The 24,640-nt window shown below is 37.5% G+C and overlaps 3 protein-coding genes across 7 annotated transcripts; 2 read left to right on the top strand and 1 right to left on the bottom strand.

The window, feature by feature from the left end:
* Positions 1-3,018: 3,018 nt before the first annotated feature.
* Positions 3,019-5,160, bottom strand: LOC103723660 (cyclin-D6-1). 2 transcript variants are annotated; one of them, XM_039117988.1, is made up of 6 exons: positions 4,814-5,160; positions 4,626-4,712; positions 4,445-4,540; positions 4,141-4,342; positions 3,916-4,037; positions 3,019-3,819 (listed from the first exon to the last, which is right to left on the bottom strand). In XM_039117988.1, the coding sequence occupies exons 1-6, from the start codon at positions 4,991-4,993 to the stop codon at positions 3,601-3,603; spliced, it is 906 nt and encodes a 301-aa protein (XP_038973916.1). In that variant the 5' UTR covers positions 4,994-5,160; the 3' UTR covers positions 3,019-3,600. The 2 variants fall into 2 exon arrangements, with proteins under 2 accessions (XP_038973916.1, XP_008812858.1); XM_008814636.4 differs by having other exon boundaries at positions 3,907-4,037; positions 4,814-5,158.
* An 8,267-nt stretch (positions 5,161-13,427) lies between these two features.
* On the top strand, positions 13,428-20,002 carry LOC103723658 (pentatricopeptide repeat-containing protein At1g28690, mitochondrial). 3 transcript variants are annotated; one of them, XM_039117985.1, is made up of 6 exons: positions 13,428-15,655; positions 16,562-16,648; positions 18,108-18,339; positions 18,599-18,840; positions 19,153-19,270; positions 19,932-20,002. In XM_039117985.1, the coding sequence occupies exon 1, from the start codon at positions 13,524-13,526 to the stop codon at positions 15,114-15,116; it is 1,593 nt and encodes a 530-aa protein (XP_038973913.1). In that variant the 5' UTR covers positions 13,428-13,523; the 3' UTR covers positions 15,117-15,655; positions 16,562-16,648; positions 18,108-18,339; positions 18,599-18,840; positions 19,153-19,270; positions 19,932-20,002. The 3 variants fall into 3 exon arrangements, with proteins under 3 accessions (XP_038973913.1, XP_038973914.1, XP_026655993.2); XM_039117986.1 differs by having other exon boundaries at positions 18,596-18,840; XM_026800192.2 differs by lacking the exon at positions 16,562-16,648.
* LOC103723659 (cytochrome b6-f complex iron-sulfur subunit, chloroplastic) lies at positions 18,145-21,277 on the top strand. 2 transcript variants are annotated; one of them, XM_008814634.4, is made up of 5 exons: positions 18,145-18,339; positions 18,599-18,840; positions 19,153-19,270; positions 19,932-20,114; positions 20,795-21,277. In XM_008814634.4, exons 1-5 carry the CDS (start codon positions 18,154-18,156, stop codon positions 20,894-20,896), a joined length of 831 nt encoding a protein of 276 aa, XP_008812856.2. In that variant the 5' UTR covers positions 18,145-18,153; the 3' UTR covers positions 20,897-21,277. The 2 variants fall into 2 exon arrangements, with proteins under 2 accessions (XP_008812856.2, XP_008812857.2); XM_008814635.4 differs by having other exon boundaries at positions 18,226-18,339; positions 18,596-18,840; positions 20,795-21,128.
* The last annotated feature ends 3,363 nt before the right edge of the window (positions 21,278-24,640 follow it).

Here is a 24,640-nt window from a genome sequence, read left to right as displayed (position 1 = left end):
GACAGTCGTAGCAGGGTATAATTCCTAGTTGATGTGTCGTGGCGTGGCCGGCAAGCAAAGCATGGTACAGTAAGACTGCGGCAGGGCATGGCCGCAGCATGTGGATGACAAGCTCGGTCTTTTGAGCTCGGCCTGCATGAGCTCGGTCTTCTAGGCTCGGTCTGCATGAGCTCGGCCTGCATGAGCTCGATCTTTTGAGCTCGGCCTGCATGAGCTCGGTCTTCTGGGTTCGGCCTATATGAGCTTGGCCTTCTGGAATTAGGCTTGCTGTCGGATTTGGGTGTTTTAATTGTATTTGTGGGATGGTCTATTTTTTCCCCCAACATAACACTATTAATGACTTTGGTCTTACCGATGATTGAATCAGCTTCGATCAAACCCATATTATTACTAACATTTGCTGCTACAGAACAAAACAAATAAAAAAAAAGGGATAAGATGCTCGATAAGGTATAAGATCCAACCGGAGTATTTTTAGCAACTCATCGAAGAAAAAAGAAAGCCATGTCTAACATAAGTTTTTTGAAATTGCGAATAATAATTAAAACCAATATTTTTCCTAAAATATCTGAGAACAAACTAATAATCTTACAAAAGAGATAGCCCTAGAGCATTAATGCTTTCTCTCGGTGAACTATTTTTTCAGCAGTCATGATTAAATCAGGCAAACGAGCTTTTGACGGTGTGCTGCTAATTAGGTGAATCTTCTAAACTTGCAAATGAGTTCGCCATCAAATAAATAGATCTTGTTCGTAGGTTCTCTTCCTCCTTTTTGCCATCACTAAATCAACATATGATAAATAATTATATTTAGTAATCTGAAAAATATTTTACTCATGACTGAGTATAAAGAAAAGGCTATTTAGTCATCCAATATATCATTTATTTAAACTTTGATCTTAGTGAACGTTCGACCGGAGGCGCAACTCAATGAGTATACAATCGAGATAGAGGGTAGGTTGATAGCAAAAGCTTTTTAATCACCACCGTAAAACACCCGTAAACACCCGCCTTACTTAGCAACATATGCCGACCTTCTGTATCCGGAGGATCTGTAGATATGTTCTTTTGACCTCCTACTTACTTTACTAGATAGAAGAAAGGACACTTGAATAAGGATTTACTTTGATAAGCACTTTTGATGCTTGCAATTAGTTTGGGATCTTCATACAAATTTTTGTTTGATATTATTAAATATTATTTAAAATATATATATATTAGCAACCGATAGTAGAAGGAAATGCTGCTATTTTTCCAACACTATCCCAACACGTACTCGAGGAAAGGGCTCCAACCATCACATTGGAGTCATTCCAGCAGCTTTTTATCATTTTGACCAACAACATGATGGTTGGGTTTGTCGGCATCCTTTTCTCTTGAAAGCTTTAGATCCAATCTCAAACAATAATATATCAACACAATATTTTGAAAAATATATACCGTTCTTAAAAATAGACAAATATGTAATATGAAATAAAGAGCATTTTATAATTTTGAACCCATCTATTCGCTAAAAAAATTATGGGTCCATGTAAAACTAAGGTTCAATTAATGGCCATCTTTTAACATTATAATCCATCTTTCTCAATACAATTGCTTAAATTACCATGATAACAACATAAAATTTAGTCAAATAGTTGGCATCTAATTACTGTCTTTTATTTTTCATCTTAAAATTTTCTCTCTTTTTACTTGAATAAATTATTTTTTACCCATCGACTATAGCGAGGACCAGATTGTATATGACTCTGTGACATTTCTGTCTGTGCGAACAGTGAACAGTATCGCTTGTGCTTTTGACTGCGGGAAAATATTATCATGGAAGCTGGTCCCTAGCTGAGACGAATCGTCCAAGAAGATACTGCATCTCATCTAATCCAAGTGCTCCTGGATTCCAAGTCAAAACACTCTCTAATTAATCCCTTCCTTATGAAAGCTCACGGCCTCACCTCAGACATCACTGGGAGATGCAGTACTACTCCTTCGGTTAAAATAAAAGGGGCTTTAGAAAAAGAAAATTACATAAGTTTTCGGTCATGGCGACGGGAGAGCTGGGTGCAGGATTTGACGGCAAATGTTCGGATGTGTAATTATGTATTACCAGGATTTTAATGTCTCATCGGTTGTCCTTGCCAGAAGAACTTGTCAAGGAGACACAGTACGTCACTCTTTAGATTCTTGTAGACTTGTGCTTGGCAGTTGGCACTTGACTTCATGTTCGGCTTGAACGTGGTTTGGTGCATGGATTATGGAAAGAAGCTGGATGGATGGATCCAAGCAGGAGAATTGAGTCTATTTTTGAATTCAGCATGATTTGCTAGCAAATGAGATTTCATGTAACCTATGTAGCGGAGACAAAGCTTAATGTGGTTTGCAGTAGATCTCATTGCAAAGTCAGCAAAAAGGAGGATGGAAATACAACATACAAATGTACAATTATATGTATTGACGGAGACATACTATTGGTAAACCTGTTGGCATATGGACTGTAAACTTGGGTTAATACAAGGTAGTCTGACTATACGACTTTGAAAACCTTTCAACTCCTATCAAACATCTAATGAGTTAAATTATGCATTGTGTGCGCATAAAAAACATTTTTTTTCTTATTTGAGAAATATGATAAAGATGCTACCACCAAAGTTCATACATTGAACCTCTTCCTAAGTAAAAAAAAATGCCAAACTATTGAGCTAAGACTGCGCATTTGCATAACATTAGTATTACAAAGTTGTGTAGAATATGCTCGGCATAAAAAATTATTGTTATTATAAAGGCAACGTGAGCATAATTCTACAATAAGTATTTATCCTGTCGTTACGGATGCAAGCTGGCCCAATCTGGTTCCAATAAACTCACTGGCTCAGGTACTCATTTCTTTATAGTCAAGCTTATAGAGCAATTATTCTATGTTAACAATTAGATTAGTTCCATGCCAAAGTAAAACTCAGTCGGTATTCAAGAAGAGAGCATTGAAATTATCAATTTCTGTTCCAATCTGAAGCATGATATGGTGTATAAAAAACTATCATCATATGTGTTAAAATCACCAAATCATTCAAGTCGTTCCAGACATTAAAATTTCGAACCACTGGGATACAATCAACTCAAAAATGTACTCCTCCCCAACCTTATAATATTATTTCCAGACGTCTCCATACGAATACGATGCCAACCGCATGCATGCATGGGATCCAAATACGTAGTCTTGAGAGAGTCTACGTCCCCTGGCACGTGTCATCCAACCATCCGGCCGCACGAGAAACCGTCAGACTACCGTCGAACATATGGCGGTTGCAGCTTCCTTTCACCCCGACACGTATCCATCTCCGTACTAACGTTGACCAAAACTTCTCAGAATCTTAAATAAAACAACTACCTCTAATAAATATTTATGTCTTCTCAGATTTATTCAAAATTATAAAATATATCATAGGCCAGAAAAGGAATTATAAACAATTTCTTTTTCTATTACCACAACCAAAGCTCGGAAATAGAAGAAAAGAAATTAGAAAAAACGGAGCAAACTATTTTTCCTTTTTTTATCTTTTTTTTTTTTTACTCTTGCTTTCTTTTTCCGTCCGGGCTCAGGCCCCAGGCCTAGGAGAGGCGGAGGGCACCTCGGAGCTCGGAGATCCGGCGCTTCTTGAGATCGTGGTCGTCGGATGAGGATCCGACGGTCCTCTCGCTCTCGGAGCTGGAGCAGTGCCGGCCGAGCACAGTCACCGGGGTGTTGGAGCTCGAGACCATCTCGAACGTCGAATCGCAGCCGTCCATCGCCACGTCCCCAACCGCATTGCAGCACTCCCCCAACTTCTCCTTTAATTAAATCCAAGCCAAAATTAATCAATAAATAGCCCAACAATGCGACAATAGGTGAAAATGTGTTTTTATTTTATTTTTTACTTTATTTACAAATTCACAGGAGGACATGGCGGAGCGGAAGGAGGCGAATTGGATGGGGAAGAGCTCGTGGGCGGCGGAGAGGAGCGCCGCCGCGGCGATCACCGATGGCTTGAACTCTAGCATCTTGATCTCTAAAATTTTTTAATCAAAAAATTCAAGAATCATCCAATAAAGAGCGGAAACGGAGGGAAAAAAATCAAATTTTTATGGCTCATCTGATGGCTCGGAATGTACCATTCTGGGCTTTGAAGAGGATTCGAGAGGCGCGGGCTTTGAGGGCGTGGAGGAGAGGGGGCTGGGCAGGGGAGAAGAAGGAGAGGAAGAAGGGGAGGAACGAGAAGGGCGTGATGGATCGCATCCGCCAATCCAGCGCCCCAAGAACTAGAAGCTCCATCCGCCGAATCGTCTTGGCGTCGAATATGAATCCCTCCTCTCGCTGTACATAGTGAAAGAAATCAAGAACGACCGATTCAAATCAAGATAAGATCGCTATACAGACGTAATGATATCAAAATCGAACGGACTCTTTGGTTAGTACCTGGAAATCGGTGAGGAACAAGTCAGTCTTCTTCATCTTGGAGGCGATGGAGAGGCAGGAGATGGAAAGGAGCCGTACGACCCAGGGCTTGTCGCTCTGTAAGCAAGGATCGCAGATTTACATCAGATCGGATCTCAAGCATTGATGTTTTTTTTTTCCTATTTTCTTTTGGATAATTTACCGGGATTTGTCGCTTGGAGAGAAAGCGATCGACGTAGTTGATGGCGAGGTAGGCTACAGATGGATCCAGATTGCAGCTAAACTGCGCCTGCCCATAGAGACATCGTTCACTAACAGAGAAAGATGGAAACTTTTCCCTTCTTTTCATGAAAAGATTTGATCTTTCTTCGATTGTTACTCATGGATTACCTGGAGAATGAGAGAGACGGCGTCGCGGCGGGCGGAGAGATCGAGGTGGCCACCGGCGATGGGGCTCATGTGATCGGACTCCGCGGCGAAGAGCGCCGCGATCGAGTCGGAGAAGGGGTGCTGTTCCTCGTCGGCGCTCGTGAGCGGGTTCTCAAGGTCGAAGAGGAGAGAAGAAGCCATTAATCCTAAAGCTATGAGAGAAGCTATTGGAGGGAGGGGGGGAGAGGGCAAAGGCAGGAGCTTGTTTTATACAAAGAGAGAAGCTATTGGAAGGAGAGAAGACTTCTACTTCACTCCTCACAATTGCAGCATTGCCTTCCTCTCTCCTCCTTCTCCTATCTCTCTCTCTCTTATCCTTTTTTTTTTTTTTGGGTACATCTACAGGCTCTTTCCTTGGGGAGAGAGAAATATAACGTTAATTAATATGACATCAAAATTTAAATTTTAGTGTGTGTTTTTTTTTTGTTGTGAGTTAGAGTTCAGAGGAAACAGAGGAAAAGTGATTTGAGGAGAGAGCGAGGGGGGCATTCAGATATTGTCGGGAAAGAGCAACAGATGTCGCTGTCGCATGGGGCGAGAGCGGGCCGCAGGATCAGAGCGGAGCGAGATTTCAATGTCCAAGCCATAATGGAGGTATGTTGGAGGTTTTCTCATCGTCTCTCTTCGTCTTCTCAAGAGAAGAGAAATCTCGTTTGCTGGTTTTGCTTCTCGTCGGTTTGGTATGGATTCATTGATGATATGATTACTTCCTATTCTGATTATGAGTATTTCATTTGTTCTCACTGATGATTCAGTGTCATTGTACTAACTACTAAGTAGTGAGGTTGATTGAGAATTATTAAGTGATTTGTGAGTGTAGCAAAGTATCAATCAATTATTCATGTTTTAGTTGAGAAATATTTACAGTGTATTGATTTATCTACAAGGTATTATGATTGTGCATGTAGATGATATAACTTAACATAAAAGGTTGATTGTCACATAAAAATGATCTAACTAGGACGCAAGAGACACAGAAGCATGAGGTTGGTACTCATTGATATAACATTATTTGTAATTTTCATGCTCAAATAATAAAATGCAAGTTTAGTGATCACTTGTTTCATCAATTAATGATAATTATAAAATATTATAAATACCATTACATGTAGTTTTCTCATGTTGTGTTAAAATGCAAGATCAGAAAATCATCAGTTTTCGTTCATTCCTTTAGCTTGGGGTAAAGATGCATCAAGACTATTGCTAGCATGAGTACAAATAGGTTTTGTATATATGTATGTATCATGACAAGTTATATTGTTTTAGCAATTGTGGTTAAGATGTTAGTATAGCATATGACAAGAATTAGATTTATTTTGAACTGTACTTTAACCCCATCAGTGTATGGATACTAAATATTTTATAACTCTTCTAGATGCATCCATATTTAAGAATAGTTTTCCGTTCCAAGGTGTTATTAGTTGTCCTCCTTAGTACATAGATAACTATGCATGAATGTTTCTTATGCTCCATAAATAAAGAATTTTATGTTGACATATTCGTGGGGTGCGTGGACGACAGAGAGTGGCTTGCAATGAGACTTTAAAAATTAATTCACTTATAATCATCCCGAATATATGATTTGATGGGACTGAATTAGTATTCTTATTTTTCAAGATTTAGTGTTGATTACCGTAAATTCATAGAAAAGTATTAAGGGGGATTGAAACATGAGGCATTGCAATGTACTAATATTAGATTATTCAATTTGAAATAGCTTTAGTCATCCCTATCAAATGGTTTTACACATTAATGCACCCATGCAAACTATGTTGGTTTTGTTTTTCTGGTAATTAAATATGTTGCTTTTATGAATGATGTGTTTTTGCACTTCCTTTGTGAGATTGAAAGGAAGCATGCCAATTATGCATTCTATTTATTCCACTACCAATAACACATTACACATTTCTGTAAAAAGATTCTAAAGAGAGAAAGATGATCATATGATCTCCTATTAAATACTTGGGAATGTGACTACTTTTCATAATATGTTCATATAACATTAAATATTATAGGAGTCTGTTTAGTTTTTGATGAAACCGCATCAGGTTTGCCTTGAAATTTCATCTTGTGCCCCCCCCATTTATTTGAGTAACTACTTTTTTTATTCGACTCTTTTGATCTTGCATCTCATATGCATTGCGCATGCTTTATGCTAGTAGGCAATAAAATAGATTCAATTTTAATTAGAGAAATCTTTTTGTAATATGAATTTGCTATGAAACCTAGGATAATGGACTCATTAAGTTAATCCCTTTAGATTATTGTGTATCTGAATATTTTGATCTCACTGCCAATCCAATCACTCAGATCCAGTTGGGAGAGGCTGAGCACTTGCACTTGATGAACCCAGTTATTATTATTATTATTTGGGCTAAACCAGCATTTGACACAATTCTATAGGTTGAATGTGAGTCAAAGTTTTCTTATACTCACCGGCAATGACCCAAGCCTAGAGAGGTAAACTTGGGTTTGCGGGAGAAATAACGACGCAGGCGAGAAACCGGGGACAATTTAATAAACTCCGTTTTTTTTGACTTTTGCGTGGAGTTTGTGTTCCGTTGCAGCAGTCAACAGAAGGTTTCATCGGAATTTACCAAAAAAATAAAACGCCCCGTTTATATTTGTTGCTTTCTTCTGATTTGATAGGATGTACTCATGTTAGAGCTATATAAATTATCATTTTCATAAAAAAAAACTATTTTTTTAAAATTTACCATTTGATCCTTAGCTTAAGATGGGCGGATCCATGAAGCCATGCTCCCAGCTACATGGAACAAGGTTGCAAGGAAGAAATTATACTCTACACTAGATGTGCTATATTAGTAGTACATCACGCTAATTAGAAGTTTTTTTATATAATTATTTTTATTATTCAGCAGTGGTATGCTGCATAAACTGTACCCCTCACACCGTTTCGAATCATTTCTGTAGTGCACTGCTGATATGGTACATTTGCTGTAGAATATAATTTATCGTTGCAATTAATGGCCCCGCTAGTTGTTCTTGCAAGAGGTTGTAGTGGCAAAAACATAGATGAAGAAATATTAAGGTTACTCTCATTATATCAGAAAGATAAAATCTCTTAGGCAGGTCATCGGATCCAATGACGTGTCATTAGCAGTCGTGCATTGCTCAATGTATCTCTCATTTTTGGATAAAAAATTATAGAATTGCATGTTTCTTATAATTATTCAGTGGAGAAATGAATGCAGCAATGGGGCCTACAGAAATATATAACAACTAGCATAGAGATCCTTTCATATGGAGCCATTTGGTAATGTTAGTTTCCTACTATCATTACTTTTCTTGAGTTTACTTCTTAATTTTGTAAACTACATAAACAAGTTATATATAGCATTTCATTTCCCTAAGTTCTATAGCCTAGACTACATGTCTATCAAACCATGCACCCTAATAGTTTATGTTTACCGAGCCTTAGTCTCCTAACACTAAGTCCTCGTGTAATTATATAACTAGATGGCCGCCGGAGTACGTACTGTTTTTTCTCATGACGATGTTCCCGTGTCACATGCCCCCACCCCTATGCATGTTGTGTGCTACCGAACTCGAGGCATTCATTCATTTGCGATGTAGAAAACGCTTTAGATTCATTCTATTGCTAGTTGTACAAGTTGGCATTCTATAGATCTAATGATTCCACTTGAGAGAATATGAGGTTTTCTTATATATGGATTTCCTTCTACAATTTTAGGATTTTTATAAAAATTATCCTTTTATAAATTTCTTGATATTTTGTAAAAAAAATCTAAATTTTTTGATAATCTGACTAAGAAGATAAACTAATTTTATATGTGCAAGCAACTCCATTTATAAGTACAACTTCAACAACATGCAACGATGCAATGGAAGGCAAAGAATAGTATTAGGTCACATTGTGGTAGTTAACAATAATTAGTGGCATTTAATTTTCACTTGGCTTGTAGCTGGAGTTGATGTAAAAATACATCAATTAATGGCATTTAATTTGACTAGGCTTGTAGCTAGAGTTGATGTAGATCCATCACCATGCAACTGTGATTACTCAGCCTTTTAAGTCGGCAACAAACAAAAATGTCCTAATGTTTTTAAATATGCCAGCTCATTAACATAAACATTTGGAAGATGATGTCCACTTCCTTCAATTTCTTGGTTCAGGTAGGGAGGATATATAGATCAGTTATTTCCTCAAAATTTCATATTTCTTTTCACTATATTTGGACTCACTGATTAACATGTCATGAAGTTAATTAACCTTAAATTGATGAGGCAGATGCATCAAGAATGGTCCTTCTGAATACTTAACTATTGAAGAGAGTGGTGAGCAAGCAAAAAAAAAAAAAATCTAAATAATATAATATGGTGTAAATGTGTCCAGGCAATATATATTGAATCCGTATTACTATGAAAATTAGATGCTTCATTTGGAATACCAAGATATATTGATTTTTAATCTTATTATGTTTGTTTTCCTTCTTTCTTTATCTTATTACGCTATCAGATTGAACTCTAGAGAAAGTAATGAAACATGCTTCGTAATTGTTGCCTTTAACTAAAGAATTGTAGGATATTGTCTTGATTTTTTTTTCTTGGTACACAGATATTCTCTTGTTTTCACCTTACAGTTTTACATGCATGATAATGGAAACCTTGCTTGCACTGAAGAAAGTGGTGTGAAATCAAGTATCAATTTACACAAGAGCAAGGAGGCAAGGACACAACCCTCTAATGAATGGAGATGGAAAGGTTTTCATCTCTTGTGCCAGTTGCCAGCTACTTGGTCGTGTCCTTTGAGCCTTGGCACAGGGAAAAGTGGCTGGGTCCATTAACAGGCCCTTGGCTCTTGGTGGTACATCAGAGGATAAAACCATGGGGCAAATACCCCATACTCTTGTAATTTCTGGAAAGCTATCTATATGCTTCTAACCAAACACATATACGTTGGTTTTTTTTTGCCGTCGGAGCATGAAAAAAGAGAAGGGATATCAAATAAATGACAGAGAGTTAACATGAAAAAGCTTGGGAAATGAGACATTCTCTCTCTAGTATTGAAAGGGTGCACGAAGGGAGAGGCCAAGGTGATTGTGGGGGATAAATGGATGCCACATCTTGCTCTACGTAGAAGTTAATGTTAGGTCCTTTCTTAGCCACAAAAGAGGTCTTGGATGAAAGGGGACTTGACCTCTGCCATCTCACTTCAAAAGCATTGTAGTTGAAGTGAAGCTCGCGCTTCATATATACCTCTATGACTCCTTGTGGAAGAATTTAGCATGAACATGTGATAAGCTTGTCATGCGATCACGGCAGCATTCCCTGCCATTTAATTGTAATAATTTTTATAAATAAAGTTTTTCAAACTTAAACAATTCATAGCATATCCTAATTCATTAGTTCTTCCAACTAGTTAGCTATATCCCTTCTTTGTTCCTTCCTTTTCTATAGTGGGAAAATCCCACCGTTTTCTTCTAATAAATGCAAGAAAAGGGTCCAAAACAAGGAACACGATGCCTAGTCCTAGAGCTGCAGGCATGGCTCCTTATCTGTATCAGCTTGAACATACCACACTTGTTCTTGGTGATCGCCGAGAGTTATAACTCAACGAGGCTTGATGCAGACATTAGGAGAGGGATGATGCCTGAATGCTTAGCGTAGCAATTCTTCATCTTGAGACAGGATGCACATTTGGTTAGTTTAGATGGCTAGAATTTACAACTTTATATATTCAATTAAATATAAGCAAGTACTTCGCAAATATGTGGTGCCTGGTGGGACTCTCTGAAAACTCTCGGTGGTCGAATACATTGAAGCCTATTTACTTACTGATGTCTTGCATACTTTTGTATATGCTAAACCTGTACGAAGTAATTTACATGTATAGTGCTAAAGAGATCATGATGATGGTTGTCTGGAATGGTGACTCATCGGGGTGTCCCATGAGCAATTCTCTCACCATTGCAGTTGTGGCAAGGGCAGGCACAGAAGACCGCAAGGAACCTTCTAAAAGCTCCCTCCTTTGCTTTTGTCCCTTAATCAGCCCCAAGTTGTCCTCATCTTTCTATCATCTCAAGCAAATGCAAAGATAAATGCGAGCAAACCATAAAAAGTCCCACCAATCATTTGCTTGTTCATCACTGCCGCCATTTTATTTTCGCATGCACTAATTATGCTGTTCAACTTAAAAACATGTCTTCTTCCAAGTTTTGATAGACATCATCTAGCTATCTGACAATTTACATTGGGCTGATCGCATGTTATAACAAAATATTTTGTAATGGTTGGAACAACAAATACAACCATGCATGTTGTCGTCCAAATAATGTAAAAGCTTCTAATGCAGCTTATGCTTTCCATCCTGCTGGAATCTCTCACATTGGTTGTTATGCACATCCATGCATATAAGAATGCCTTGATATAACCAGTATTGTTTTGCTTGGCTAATAAACAAAATTGCATCTCCCTGTTCTTGTGTACATCAATTGGCTTCTTTGCTTGATGTGGAATTGCCAGCTAATTTTGCCAAGGACTAACATGGGGGAGCATTTGCTTTAGCACCATAGTTTCTTTAGTGCTTCTTTAAGGAACGAGACACATGCAACAAAGTAGAGCCAAACATCTCTTTATATGCTCTTCCACCTCAAGTCGTTCCTCTGGAACGTCTCTTTTATGGATTCTCTGCTGCATAGAAGCAAGAGAAAGGCTAAAGCTAATGTGCCCTGAAGGTAAAGGGCAAGGGAGAACATTCCATCTCCACACATTTGGAGGGGAAGGGGAGGAGCTTTTGCTTTTCTTTGCTTTGTCATCGTGTCCCTGCGTGGTTTTGTGTGTGTGGTTACCACTAAATCCCTCTCGAGGGGGCTTTAGCTGGGGCTTTGGCAGGGCAAGATTTGGCAGTCAAAAGGCAGGGGTCTGCACGCTGGAAATGATACGGTTGTGGTGCCATTATTAAACTTAGCAGGAGCTGCTTAGTTGAGATGTTCTGTCGTCTTGCCACGACTGCATGCTAGTGCATGCTCTCATGCCTTTCCCCCATGCAGTGACCATAATTATTATACTACACCTATGTGTGGTTCTCGACCATCATATGGACCCCAGAAAGACGAGAGAGAGAGAGAGAGAGAGAGAGAGAGAGACTGTTGAGTGATGGAATGGCTAACCAGCTTTCCAAGGAGGTGTTTGTGGGTCACTGCTTTCGTAGTTGATAAGTTGAAGCATTACGTAGCGACCGTCAATGGCGCTCGTTGTGTCTTCAAGTCTCCCCAGTAATCCGTTTCTTTTGTGGTTCTAATTGAATGGGAAATGGCCTGAACAATGACTATTTAATCCGTACGTTTCCATGCAAATAGTTACTGCCTGCCCATCCTTTGAGCTGATAAAAGAGCTCAGTGATACGTAAAAAAAAGTAAATGACATGCTGGTGGATCTTGGCTAGGGCTTGTACCTAGATGTTGCCAAACGAGAGAGGCTGAAGCTGTGCCTGCAGGCTGCTGATCCCAGTGTCCACAGTGAAAAAAAGAGAGGAAAGATCTGTGGTCCATCACCTACATAGTAACATGCATGATACTACTAAATCGATGATGCTTGCGACATAAGTCACCCTGTAGCATCATCGATTGTAATGGACCTAGTTGGTCCCACATTGTAAGAAAGCATCGAAAATTCTTAATGAATTGTTCGGACTCAGTTCAACTTTTCTTTCTTTGAAAACTATATTATATCGAACATTTTCTAATTAAGGCTAAGTAAATGTTCTTTTTGTTCAGGTCAAACCTCTTTCAAGCACAAGAACTGAGGCAGAGAGGCATGAATTGATGAGCTGATGCAAATAGATGTAAATTGATGGGCTAAGATTTTTGTGAAGAATGATGGTGATGATCTAGCTAGCACTCGTTTCATTGAGGATATGAAATAGGTATGGAGAATAGAAGCACCCTGAGGAAAACAAGAAGAGAAAGAAGAGGAGGAAACAGTGGGCTGATCATGACCAAGATAGTAACCTCGTTTCAAAAATAAAGTATAGACTATATATGGCTTATTACAAAATCGTAGTTATTATATCCAGTCAAGTTAATTGGTCCCAACTAAGTTGGATTGCTGCTCATAAATATGCTTTCCTCATAAACTAAAGAATTTTTACAATATTATCCAATTCTGTTTTTCAAAAAGCATTGACAAATCTCCACCAAATTAATCCTTAGTTTAATAATCCAATGCCGGAACTATATAAACCATAAGATTCTAAATTTTATGTGGGCATTTTTCCCAACTTGAAAGAAAGGTAGATATAATCATATAAAAAACCCTAAAATTTATCTCATGAAACAGGATATTTTAGCTGCAAGTTTCTAGATTATGGAAGTCTCTATGGTGTATTCCGAAAAATTAAAAATCTTTAGCTATCCAATTGTGGCACTGTTTAATTCACCCATCTAGAGCGGCACCCACTCACACCCACTCACTCGTATCCGGGAATCGCAACGTGAGGGGTCCACGGGTCGGTGAGTCCACGACTCGGTGCGCTTTAGAAACAAGCGTATCTAAAATCTTAATTATATTATATATTTCCTCTTTTTTCAAATACCGAATTCTTTTCTCAATCACCTTCGCTTGACAATTTCCACTCTCTCCCATACTTGATTCAGCTGACGGTCAAAAAAACTGGCACCACCACACGATGAAAAATGGACGGCTGTTGGTAAGGCCGCTTTCCTCCCTAATTGGAAGCAACTCCTCCCTCTTCCCGCAAAAACACATCCACCACCCCATTTCCCTCCAAAACTCCACCTTCCTTGCTTCAATTCTTCAGCACTACATCAATTCCAGCTCCCCCTCCCATGGCCAAACCATCCATGCTCAAATCCTCAAAGCCGGGCTCCGACCCAACACCAATGTATCCATCAAGCTCCTCATCCTCCACCTGAAATGTGGTTCGTTGGCCAACGCACGCAATATGTTCGATGGAATGCCCGGGCCAACTCTCTCGGCCTATAACTTCATCATCACTGGTTACTTCAAAAAAGGCCTTGCCAAGGAATCACTTGAGCTTGTTAGAAAGCTTGCCTTCTCTGGTGAAAAGCCAGATGGTTTCATCTTGTCGATGGTTCTGAAACTCTCCGCGACCTTGGTTTTGCTAAATCTTGCGAGGCAGGTTCATGCTCAGATTATCAAATTGATATGCCAGTCGGATGATGTCCTCATTGCGGCTCTGATCGATTCATATGTGAAGAATGGGAAGGTCGGTTATGCTAGGGGCGTTTTTGATGCATTGTCGGAAAGGAAGCTTGTGTGTTCCACTGCATTGATCGTTGGGTATATGGATGAAGGTTCTTTCAGAAAAGCAGAAGAGATTTTTGACAGCTTGAGGGAGAAGGATACTGTGGTGTTCAATGCTATGATTGAGGGGTACAGCAAAACATTGGATACTGCTGAAAATTCGCTTGAAGTTTATAAGACAATGCAACAATTGAGTTTTCAGCCAACGATTTCCACTCTTGTGAGCATAATTGGAGCTTGCTCTCTGTTGTCAGCATTGGAGTTTGGACGGCAGGTGCATTGCCAAGTCATCAAGATTGGTCTTTTTTCCCATGTAAAGTCTGGGAGTGCACTCATAGACATGTACTCTAAATGTGGTAGAGTTGAGGATGCAAGGGATGCCTTTGATCACATGCCTGAGAAGAATGTATTCTCTTGGACTTCAATGATTGATGGATATGGGAAGAATGGTATTCCATGCAAAGCTCTTGAACTTTTCTATGATATGAGGAGAACTTACAGTGTTAAACCCAATTATGCTACATTCTTGAGTGCTCTATCGGCTTGTGGGCATGCAGGGTTAGTATCAAGTGGCCAAGATATTTTTGAGAGCATGGAGAGGGACTATTCACTTAAGCCAAGGATGGAGCACTATGCTTGCATGGTAGATCTATTGGGGCGCAGTGGGAATCTGCGTGAAGCATACAACTTTATTAAAAGGATTCCTGAGAGGCCAAGTTCTGATGTGTGGGCAGCATTGCTTGGAGCATCTAGGCTTCATGGCAATTTGGACATGGCAGATATTGCAGCAAAAGAGGTGTTTGAGTTGAGCAAAGATTGGAGACCAGGAGCTTATGTTGCTCTCTCCAACACGTTTGCAGCTGCTGGGAAATGGGAGGGTGTGTGCCAAGTGAGGGAGTTGATGAAAGAGAGGGGGGTCTCTAAAGATACTGGTCGTAGTTGGGTTGGAACAGACAAAGGTCTGTGTGGCTTCCATGTTGGTGAACTAATATGATTTTGTATTGGAGGAAAAGAATTTGGCTTCAAATAATCTGTTGAGAGAATCTGTAAGCAAAGTAGAATGATTCTCAGTGTGGATACAAGAGAGTTGATTTTGTAATACTACATTGGGACAATGATTATATGACTTTGGCCTGTTAAAAAACTCGACTTTTCGTCAGCTGGTAGTTCTTTCATCTGGAATGGTTTCAATTCATTGTGTAAAAATTCTATACCACAATAATCGTGAGAAATGTGAACAATCAAGCACCGAACACAGTGAACTATTGTGGCAATGGATGACAGGAAAGGGTTCCAGGCCTTCAACCACATATTTTGTGGTTAGTATTCAAGGTCTTCCTTAAAATAGCTTATGTCTCTGCAAAAAGTTATAAAATCTTCTCAAAGGCTCTGAGATGATCCATTGCTGAAGTAGCTGCTCTTGTACTTGCCTATATCCTGCATTCCTCCTGAGCTGAGTAGTTGGAATTATGAGATGATATTATCTCCAGAACTCCTCATCATCTGACGGTCAAAGTATCAAGTCATCACAAGGTATGTTTGACCTTCAGTACCATGAAGATTAAGAGTACTCAAATCAATTACCTCATAAAAATCTCTAAGCCACACCTAGCTATTCAGTTTTTCCCCATCTCACCTCTTCATATTTCTTTTCCCAAGTGTTAGCATAAAATCTTGATTGATGACGCATGGTAAAAAGAAATGATCATGGTATGCATTATTCCTCTTCTTTTCTTGTTAGTGACTTCATCAATTTATTGTTACATAAAAGGATCTTGGTGTTTCATGTTGCCTTCTGGACATCTGAAAACTAATACTCTTGGTTGGTGCCTGATCTTTTTGTATTTCTCATTCCTCTTCTTCCTTGGTTAATGGTATTTGTAGATTGAACAATATTGGGTGGCCATTTGAGTTAAGCTGCTGTTACTGTGCTTGATTTATTCTCCATCTTCTAGACTAAAACTGATGAAAATAAAAAATGCACTAACCTTTAAGTTACCACTAAATGTAGAAAATAAGTGTATTTGAGGCAATTTGTTACATTCTATCAGTTTTTTTAATCACAACTAAGAAAGGAGTGCCCATTATTGAGGGGAATGCACTCCTAAACAAGAAGGCAGAGGCTTGCTAGAACAGTACCCTGATTCATTATATGCAGATATTAGAATCTGCGAGGTTAAGGAAAATTATAGTTACTGAATTGTGGAGTTCACCTGATGTAGCTTCCTATACTGTACTTTGCATTTCTTAATGAGTTTATTTTTTATTTTGGGAATATATCTTGTTCAATTTATTAAGATAGGCTCTAGAAAATTTTAGATAGCTTTGACTGTAGTTTCACTTCTGGATTTTGAAATCATGGTCTAGAAATCTGTAGCTTTGGAATAAGCTGCTGGGTAGTGTGAACCTGAAGGGCTTATGATATGTTTTTTTCTGTAGGTGAGACCACAGAGGAAGAGATGATAAATTGCCGAAAGTAGTTCAGTTCATACAACATTGCAAGGCAACGAAAGACACTTGATCAATGTATGAACTGCTGTTGCCTATACATCTATGATAATGATGAAGATGTGAACTGCTGTTGTATCATTCAATTTATCCGATGATTTTAGTCTATTGTCAAATTGTAATGTGATGCTTAATAAATAAGTGTTTTTTTTTTTTTGGCTTATGTTTTATGCCATCATGGTTTTGCATTAATTTGTACGCTTTAAGATGGATACAATCTCGATTTTGCAAATTGTGGAAATGTATAGTGAATTGCAAGATTTGTTCCAGTTAAGGGGTTCTTAAACAAATTGCTATCAGGATCAAAATCCTTATCTTATCGAGATTGAATACATGGCTAAAAGAGGATTAAAATTTGTGCCGGAAGCTTTGAAAGAGAGAATCCAATGCAAATCATAGGGAACGAAGAAGGTTATGATTATGGCTATGATTAGTGATGTACATTTGGTTTTATTTGTTTGTTGTCTAATATGTGTCTATTTATCCCATATTAATGAAAATTCTCTCTCAAGGTCATTAGCATGTACTTGGAATTCTGGGATAAATTACAGAAGAAGGTAAGTTATGTTATAACAAAACTAAATTTAGCATTGATTTTTTGTAATTTTCATCATATAGCCCCTTCAAGGAAATAGTGAATTAATTATTCATTTGCTGGAGTAAATCATGGTGCTTTACAAATTTATTCAATAAGAACTAATTCATTTCGGCCGAAAGCACTACCAAATTATGTGTTTTACCATGTCTTAGGAGTATCTGGGTAAAAAAAGTAACTTTCCGACAAAGCTCAAAACAGCTTTTTCGGAAAGCTCTAAAATGGAGCTTCTCTCAAAAAGTTGTTTTCAGCTTTCTGAAAAATTTAAAACAGCTTTCTGAATTTTTTACCAAATACTCTTTTTCATCTAAAAGTGCTTTTGGAAGGCCAGAAAGTACTTTTGGACTCTCAAAAAGCTCCTCCAAATGGGCCTTAGTATCACTCTTATAGTCTTGCTCTCCTTCCCTTCCCATAAGATTTTCCATTGTTTCAAGCTGTTTCTCAATGTTCAGTATGAACTGCAGTCCACTCAAAACAGTGACTGAGCCCACAGGTATGACATGTGATTTTTATATACATTCCATACCAGCCACCTCAATACATAATGACAATGCTCAAATATCTTACTGTTCTTTATTTTCTTCCTTAGCTGAAGACTTTGCATGATTCTAACAATAACTAATTAATCAATAATTATTCAACTATGCACAAAATCTATGACATCCTCCTGGATTATTCATGGCTGTTTAAGTAATGCATGCAAATTATAGTTTACTAATGATATATGTCGCAGGTGATAGATGTTGATTCTGTTGAATTTCTAAGCTATCTTTTTGGCTTTCCCAATCCATGTCCCATGGTTTTTTTTTTTTTTTTGGCATGAAAAAGATTTAAATTTATTGGTATCTAGACAAATTTGATATAAATATGAGACTCACACAGGACCATTCTTTATGTGAGGGGTGGGGATTTGGACACAATCCCAAACATGTGGCCACGGCAAGACCAACCGTTTCCTATCGATCAACACGCGATCCTATCATCTCACTCATCTCTCATTTCTCCCATAGATAAAAAGAAATCTAAAGAAGCTCATCTCCAAACTTGCGGAGAGGAAGCTCCATCCATTCCCATGGCTTGCACCACTCTCTCAGCTGCTGCCGCCCCTTCTCAGGTAACAACCCGATCCCTCCAAAGAATAAGAAAACCTAACCCAGTTCTTGGACGGAATTCTATGCTCTGCTTCACCATGCCCATTTATTTCTAAAACTTCTTCTGTCCTTCTTTCAGTTTAGCTGTTCTGTTCTTCGAAAAATTGAATCTTTGAACCATCGTCCAGTTCTTTATGGAGACGAAGACAGTATCAAAGATCCACTTTACGACATTATATGCTCGAACAGTTATATATTCTTCTTCGTTTTCCTTTGTAGCAGCTTTGCTCTGGGAAAAATGGGGCCTTTTCACCATCCCAAGCTCTTCTATGCAAGCCTGAGAAAGGGCTGTGCTTGGGGAGGGGGAGGATTGGGAGGATCACTTGCCAGGCGACGAGCATTTCTGCAGACAGAGTGCCAGACATGGGCAAGAGGCAGCTGATGAACCTTCTTTTGCTGGGAACCTTGTCGCTGCCCACTGTGGCGATGTTGGTCCCCTATGGCTCCTTCTTTGTTCCCCCTGGGTGAGAGCCTCATGTTCTGCTCCACTTATTATCTGCAATTATAATGGCATAAAATATATCTGGCTCTTCCTCAATTTGCATTTATATGTCCTGCTAAATGTTTCTCCTTTTACTGTGCCACCAGAAGTTCAAATTTATCATGAGTTACATTTCCAACTATAGTTATTTGTATTTATATATCAAATTTGAATGGAATGGCCATTGTATTGGCCGCTAAATCTTCATTTTCTACATTTTTGTGCTTTTGTTCTTGGCTCACTGATTGTAATTACATAATTTGAATACACTTATGGATTATGACATTTTCTACAGTTCGGGAGGAGAAGGTGGGGGAGTCGTTGCAAAAGATGCTCTTGGAAATGATGTTATTGCAGCTGAATGGCTTAAAATTCATGGTCCTGGTGATAGAACACTTACCCAAGGGTTAAAGGTAGGGTTTTTTTTTCCCATCAATTTCATGTGAGAAGGATTTTCTGATGCTATAAGCCATTCATGAAATGAATGTTGGTTTTATATTTCATCATTATGGTGCTAAGTGTTGTTTATATACTTCTAATATATCATCTCTTGCACTTTACCCAGAAATACCGCAAACTTCTATCCTGCTTTTCATTTAACACAGAAAGTGTTGACCTGCTTTTGATTTGAATCAGTTAGGAAAGTTGATATCGCTTGAGATATTGAAGAACAAATAAGTAGAAAGACATCTCCCTGTACAGACTATGCTTGCTGGAATGATTCGATCTTTTTTTCTTTTCTAGAATTAGCTATAGAGATTTAATTTCATGACCACAACCCCATGTCACCGTAGTCCTTTTCATAACCACCGTTATAGATTAGATTTCAGAATCTAGTATTCTTCCTTAATTTCCCGCATTGTCTTCCTTAGCTGATGAGGATTGTAGCATTCACACGAATTTCATAGTTGGTCTTTCGCATATCATTTACTCCGTAAAATATATTGAAAATTTTTTATGTTAAATTGTTGGATACCTCTACAGTCTGAAGGTAAAGAAACTTTGACCCTGCCAAGATATTCACTTTCAATGAGAGTTTCAAATATACCAGTTGACTCATCTTCAATTCTGCAGGGTGATCCTACTTATCTTGTCGTGGAGAATGACAAAACTCTTGCAACCTATGGCCTAAATGCTGTCTGCACCCACCTTGGTTGTGTTGTTCCATGGAATGCAGCTGAGAACAAGTTTATTTGCCCTTGCCATGGATCCCAGTACAACAACCAAGGCAAAGTTGTAAGAGGGCCTGCACCATTGGTAAGGCCATCTGTTTCTTCAGTTTATCGACAATCCTGTTATTTGTTTATGATTTCTCAGTTTTTCAGGTCATCACGTAGTTTATATCATGCAACTTAGTGCATAATTCATTTGATAATAAACAATCAAAGGTACCTTAACAAAGACTCAGTATTTCAAGGAATAACAATATTTGACTGATCAAATCTGCATTCACAAATCTTTTTTGAGAATGTGCATTTGAAAGTATCAAATTTCTGTAAAATATATTTTATAAGTTACAACCCAATGGATTTCCTCACAACATGTGTACTAAATTATATGGAACTTACAAATTTTAACCTCTAAACTTCTATTGAAAAGTGAGGTCTATAATTTTGCCTTGATAAGATATAGTTTCAATTATGATTCAGTTTCAACCTTTTATTGGTAAGAAGCCCGTACTTATGTTCTGAAAAATAAGTAGTCAATCATTTTTGGTCATCTCAATCTTATAATTGATAGCTTCCTAACTCTTTTGACATAGGATATGCTTCTGAAAGCCATTAAAATTGAGCTCGAGAACCATTAAAATTCTGAAAATTGAGCTTGTTTGCTACATTGCCGTCATTTTTTCATCTCTAGTCTTTCGCCTTTCCTTTATTAAGATGCATTTGATAATCTATTTTGCCATGTACTGAGTTTGATTTTGCTTGAAACAGTCCCTGGCTTTGGTTCATGTGGACATTGATGACGGAAAAGTTTTATTTGTACCATGGGTTGAAACTGATTTCAGAACAGGGGAAGATCCATGGTGGGCTTAAACTCTCTACAAAACCTCTACATTTTCATTTGGAGAGCAGTTTGTTGTATCTACTTTCAGAAAAAGAGACAGATTGTTGTATCAGCTTGTCTTCTAAAAAACTCACTCGTATTTTTCTCACCAAGTTATATAGCCTTGTACTAAGGAAGAAATATCTGAACATCTTGAGTAATATGAGACCTCAAATTGAGATAGGTCATGATTATCCTATATCATTGGTTTATTCTATTTAATGTGTCTCTCAATACTTTCTTGTTTTAGCTTACAAGTGGTCAGGATTGCAGTGCTGTAAATATAATGGCACTTTCCGCTTGGAAACTAGTGTTTGCCTTTTTCTTTTCGAGAGAATTCCAAGTGTACTTTTTAAAACAATTAAAGTCTTCCTTATTTTTACTTTCATTTGAATGTAAAGTCATTCTGAGATATCATTAAAATCCATGTTCATTTTCCTTGAAGGGATAATCACACTTTATGTGATTTATGTATTTGAATGACATCGGTTCATGTCATTGAAGCTGTTTACTTGGTACAGTTGCAAGCAGAGTTAAGACTCTGATTTTTGGAAAACATTTTTTAGAAAAAAGAAAAGGGGGATGGGGAATAGTTATTATAAGCTGGCATGATATATTTGTGGGTATAAACTCTTCAATTAGGAGTGTGGTTTATGTCACTACATGGTGGAAAGAAAGAGTTTCTGCTACAGCTTGATGAGTTTACTATGCACATTCAGATGATGAATCAAATGTGTGCGCCATATGCCATGAACCCTGCATACTCTGCAGGAAGCTCAAGTGTACTATGAACAATATCAAGATGCAGCTGACTTGAATATGGCCTTATTTATTCCTCCCTCCATTTCTATTATGGACAAAACACCCCAATGGGCAATTAGTTTTTCTGAATTTTTGTTATATTCGAATAAGATAGAAAGTAATCGAGCGTGCTAGTTACTTGATTGTGATTCTCTTTCATTCTAGTTGTTTCCTTCTCTTTATTTACATTTTTTTATCATGACTAAAATTCTTTAAATCTAGGAAAAAGAAATTTCATGGAGATAACCTTACAACAATCTCTTGGCACATATCTTAAGGAAACATTTTTGTATCCATGAAAATAAATCGATGCATGTAAGGAGTATTGGATATGTATGAAAAGAAATCGATGCATGTAAAGAGTAGTGGATATGTATGAAAGGAAATCAATGCATGTAAAGAGCAATGCGTATGCATGAAAAGGAAACCGATTCAAGTAAAGAGCAAGGCATATGCATGAAAGGAAATTGACACGTATAATAAGAAGTGGATATGCATGAAAGGAAATTGACACGTGCGAAGTGTAGGGGACTTGCTTGAAGGGAAATCAATAGGTGTAAAGAGTAGTGGATATGCATGAAAGGAAATTGACGCATGTAAAGAATAGTTGATATGTATTAAAGAAAATCGACGCATGTAAAAGATTGCGTATATGTACAAAAAAATTTTGATACGTGCAAAGAATAGAGTATGCATGAAACAAAATTGATGCATGTAAAGAATAATGAATATACATTAGAGGCAATTGACGCGTGTAAAGACCAATGACTTGCTTTATTCTGCCAACTTTTTATAAATACGAAATGTGTTTTCAAGAGAACATGGAAAGGTAAAAATGAAAAAGAAGAGAATGAAAGCAGCTCCATCAATCTAGAGATAAAAGGATGGTTCATCAAACTTTTAGGTCTTGCATCTCACTGATTAGATTTATTACTTTATTTTTTAATTTTATAATTTTCTCATATTCTATTATATTTTGAATGTCTTCATCTTGCCTATTCTTTTCAAATATTTCTTCATAACTATTTTCTATGTATGGTTGTGCTCTCTTTGACAAGAATATCTATCATAAATTTATTTTTTTATGCTTCTTCTGATGCATAGTAGTTCATCGTAAGAGGAAGCTGAAAAATTGCTTGGGATGTTATTGTGTGCGTCATTTTCTTTACATACGCAGTCACGATTGTCTGAAAATTATGCCAAATCTCGCCAGGAGGATAAGAAAATAGTTATTTTCGATAAAGCCCCCAATTAAAATACATCAGAGCATTGTGATGAACTTTGAAGTTTCTTGTGGATAAAAAAATAATCTTAAAAGATGTTAGTACTAAAATAGATGTTTGTTTTTTCCCACAAAAACATCATGAATATATATTATTTCACTTGATTCTTGTGCACGCATGTGACCGACATCTATGAAATTTTTTCCTTATATAATTCAAACTAATATGATATTTTGGGAGCTTAATTTTTTCAAAAGCAAATAACTGAGATTTCTTTTTTCTTTTCAGAGAAAGATCCAATAGAAATAAGAAGACATGCAGCACGAGGACTTCTCAGAGAGTCACCCATTATAATACTACTCTGTGCTCAAGCAGGCCCAAACATAGAGTTCTAACAGGATCAAATGTTCTAATTTTGGTAAAATCACAGCCTCCCAATTTTATAACTCTTCCATATCTTTTAATTTATTGAGTTATTGTTCAATTTTTGGAAAAGAAATGTTTGCCATTGTGCCATGATGCTTTTTGTTTTGTTTGTTGTTTGCTTTTTATATGAAAGGGAAAAGGCAAAGAATTACGTGGAGGAGGTCCCGGCGCTGGCAATGAGATTGGCCGGAGCAATCACACAAGGGCCGGCGCCGGGGACTGGGGGCTACGCGGAGACGGCATTGGGGGAAGTGTCAGATATCTTCGCTTGCATACTGTAGTTATGGAGAACGCTTTTCTATACTGCAGAACTGGCGGACCAAAACACCTCAACAAAATTGCTCCTCTAGAAGAGTGCGTAAAGGAATTAATACTGATAGGGAGGGAACAAACTCCACTGGAGTTATCTTCTTCTACACTGCTGCTGTTCCCTCAAATTGGGCATCGCCATCGTCAATACTCTTGTCCATATGTTCAACAAAGTGATTACACTACTGCCAAATCTTTCACTCAAAAAAATAAAAAAAAGTTCTCATGATCATTTAATACAAGAATTGTATTATAAAATTTGAAGAGTTGCATTACAAAACATCATCAGCTTGTTCTTTCTCCTTTTGTGGAACAAATTGGCTGGCTCAACTAAAGAACAGGGAGAAAAAAAAAAGAAACCTGAAGCACTGCACACAGCATCGAGATGCTAAGAGCGGAGGGAGATCATGGGGTCAACAAGATTCTTACCACACATGGTAGAGATATGGTGTATGGTATAAAGTACTTATTCACTTCTGACTGGTCATACAAGAAGATATAGCTTTTTTGATCGGAAAGATAATAATATTTAGTTCTTTTTCAAACAACTAATTGTGTCAATCTACGTAGCACAAAAAAAGATAATATTTACTTCTTTTTCAAACATTTAAATTTCACTTGGGATGATATATGTTTACTTCAACCATCTGAAATTTTCTCTATGCATTGTATTTTCTCGTTTCTCTTTTTTAATTACATAACTTATTGTATTTTATACATTATTTATTTTTTCTATATAGACACATGGGTCAATATGTTGGAGCTACTAAACGAAGTCGAAAATATTAAATATTATTTGAGCATAACTCTATTTTTTATAATTCCTTTTCTTCCTATCGTTCAAACAAATAAGAAAATTGGTATCCTTATATTCTTCCTATTTTAAACATATTCTTCTTTACAAACAAAATCAACTGTATACATAAAAATGATATTTAAGGATATTTGATAACCATGTGCTAGTACAACATTCGT

Source organism: Phoenix dactylifera, unplaced genomic scaffold (assembly GCF_009389715.1).
Source record: "Phoenix dactylifera cultivar Barhee BC4 unplaced genomic scaffold, palm_55x_up_171113_PBpolish2nd_filt_p 000294F, whole genome shotgun sequence".
Taxonomy (NCBI): Eukaryota; Viridiplantae; Streptophyta; class Magnoliopsida; order Arecales; family Arecaceae; genus Phoenix; species Phoenix dactylifera.
The sequence above is the reverse complement of the archived record's forward strand: the minus strand, read 5'-3'. Positions and strand labels throughout refer to the sequence as shown.

Coding starts and splice junctions, on each gene's coding strand:
- LOC103723660 (XM_008814636.4), bottom strand. CDS start 4,993: ATGGCTTCTTCTCTCCTCTTCGACCTTGAGAACCCGCTCACGAGCGCC. Junction 4,038..4,140: donor CCTCTTCAAAGCCCAGAATG/GTACATTCCGAG, acceptor AAAAAATTTTAG/AGATCAAGATGCTAGAGTTC. Junction 3,820..3,906: donor CCTGTGAATTTGTAAATAAA/GTAAAAAATAAA, acceptor ATTTAATTAAAG/GAGAAGTTGGGGGAGTGCTG.
- LOC103723658 (XM_026800192.2), top strand. CDS start 13,524: ATGAAAAATGGACGGCTGTTGGTAAGGCCGCTTTCCTCCCTAATTGGA.
- LOC103723659 (XM_008814634.4), top strand. CDS start 18,154: ATGTGGCCACGGCAAGACCAACCGTTTCCTATCGATCAACACGCGATC. Junction 18,340..18,598: donor CTGCTGCCGCCCCTTCTCAG/GTAACAACCCGA, acceptor CCTTTGTAGCAG/CTTTGCTCTGGGAAAAATGG. Junction 18,841..19,152: donor TCCTTCTTTGTTCCCCCTGG/GTGAGAGCCTCA, acceptor CATTTTCTACAG/TTCGGGAGGAGAAGGTGGGG.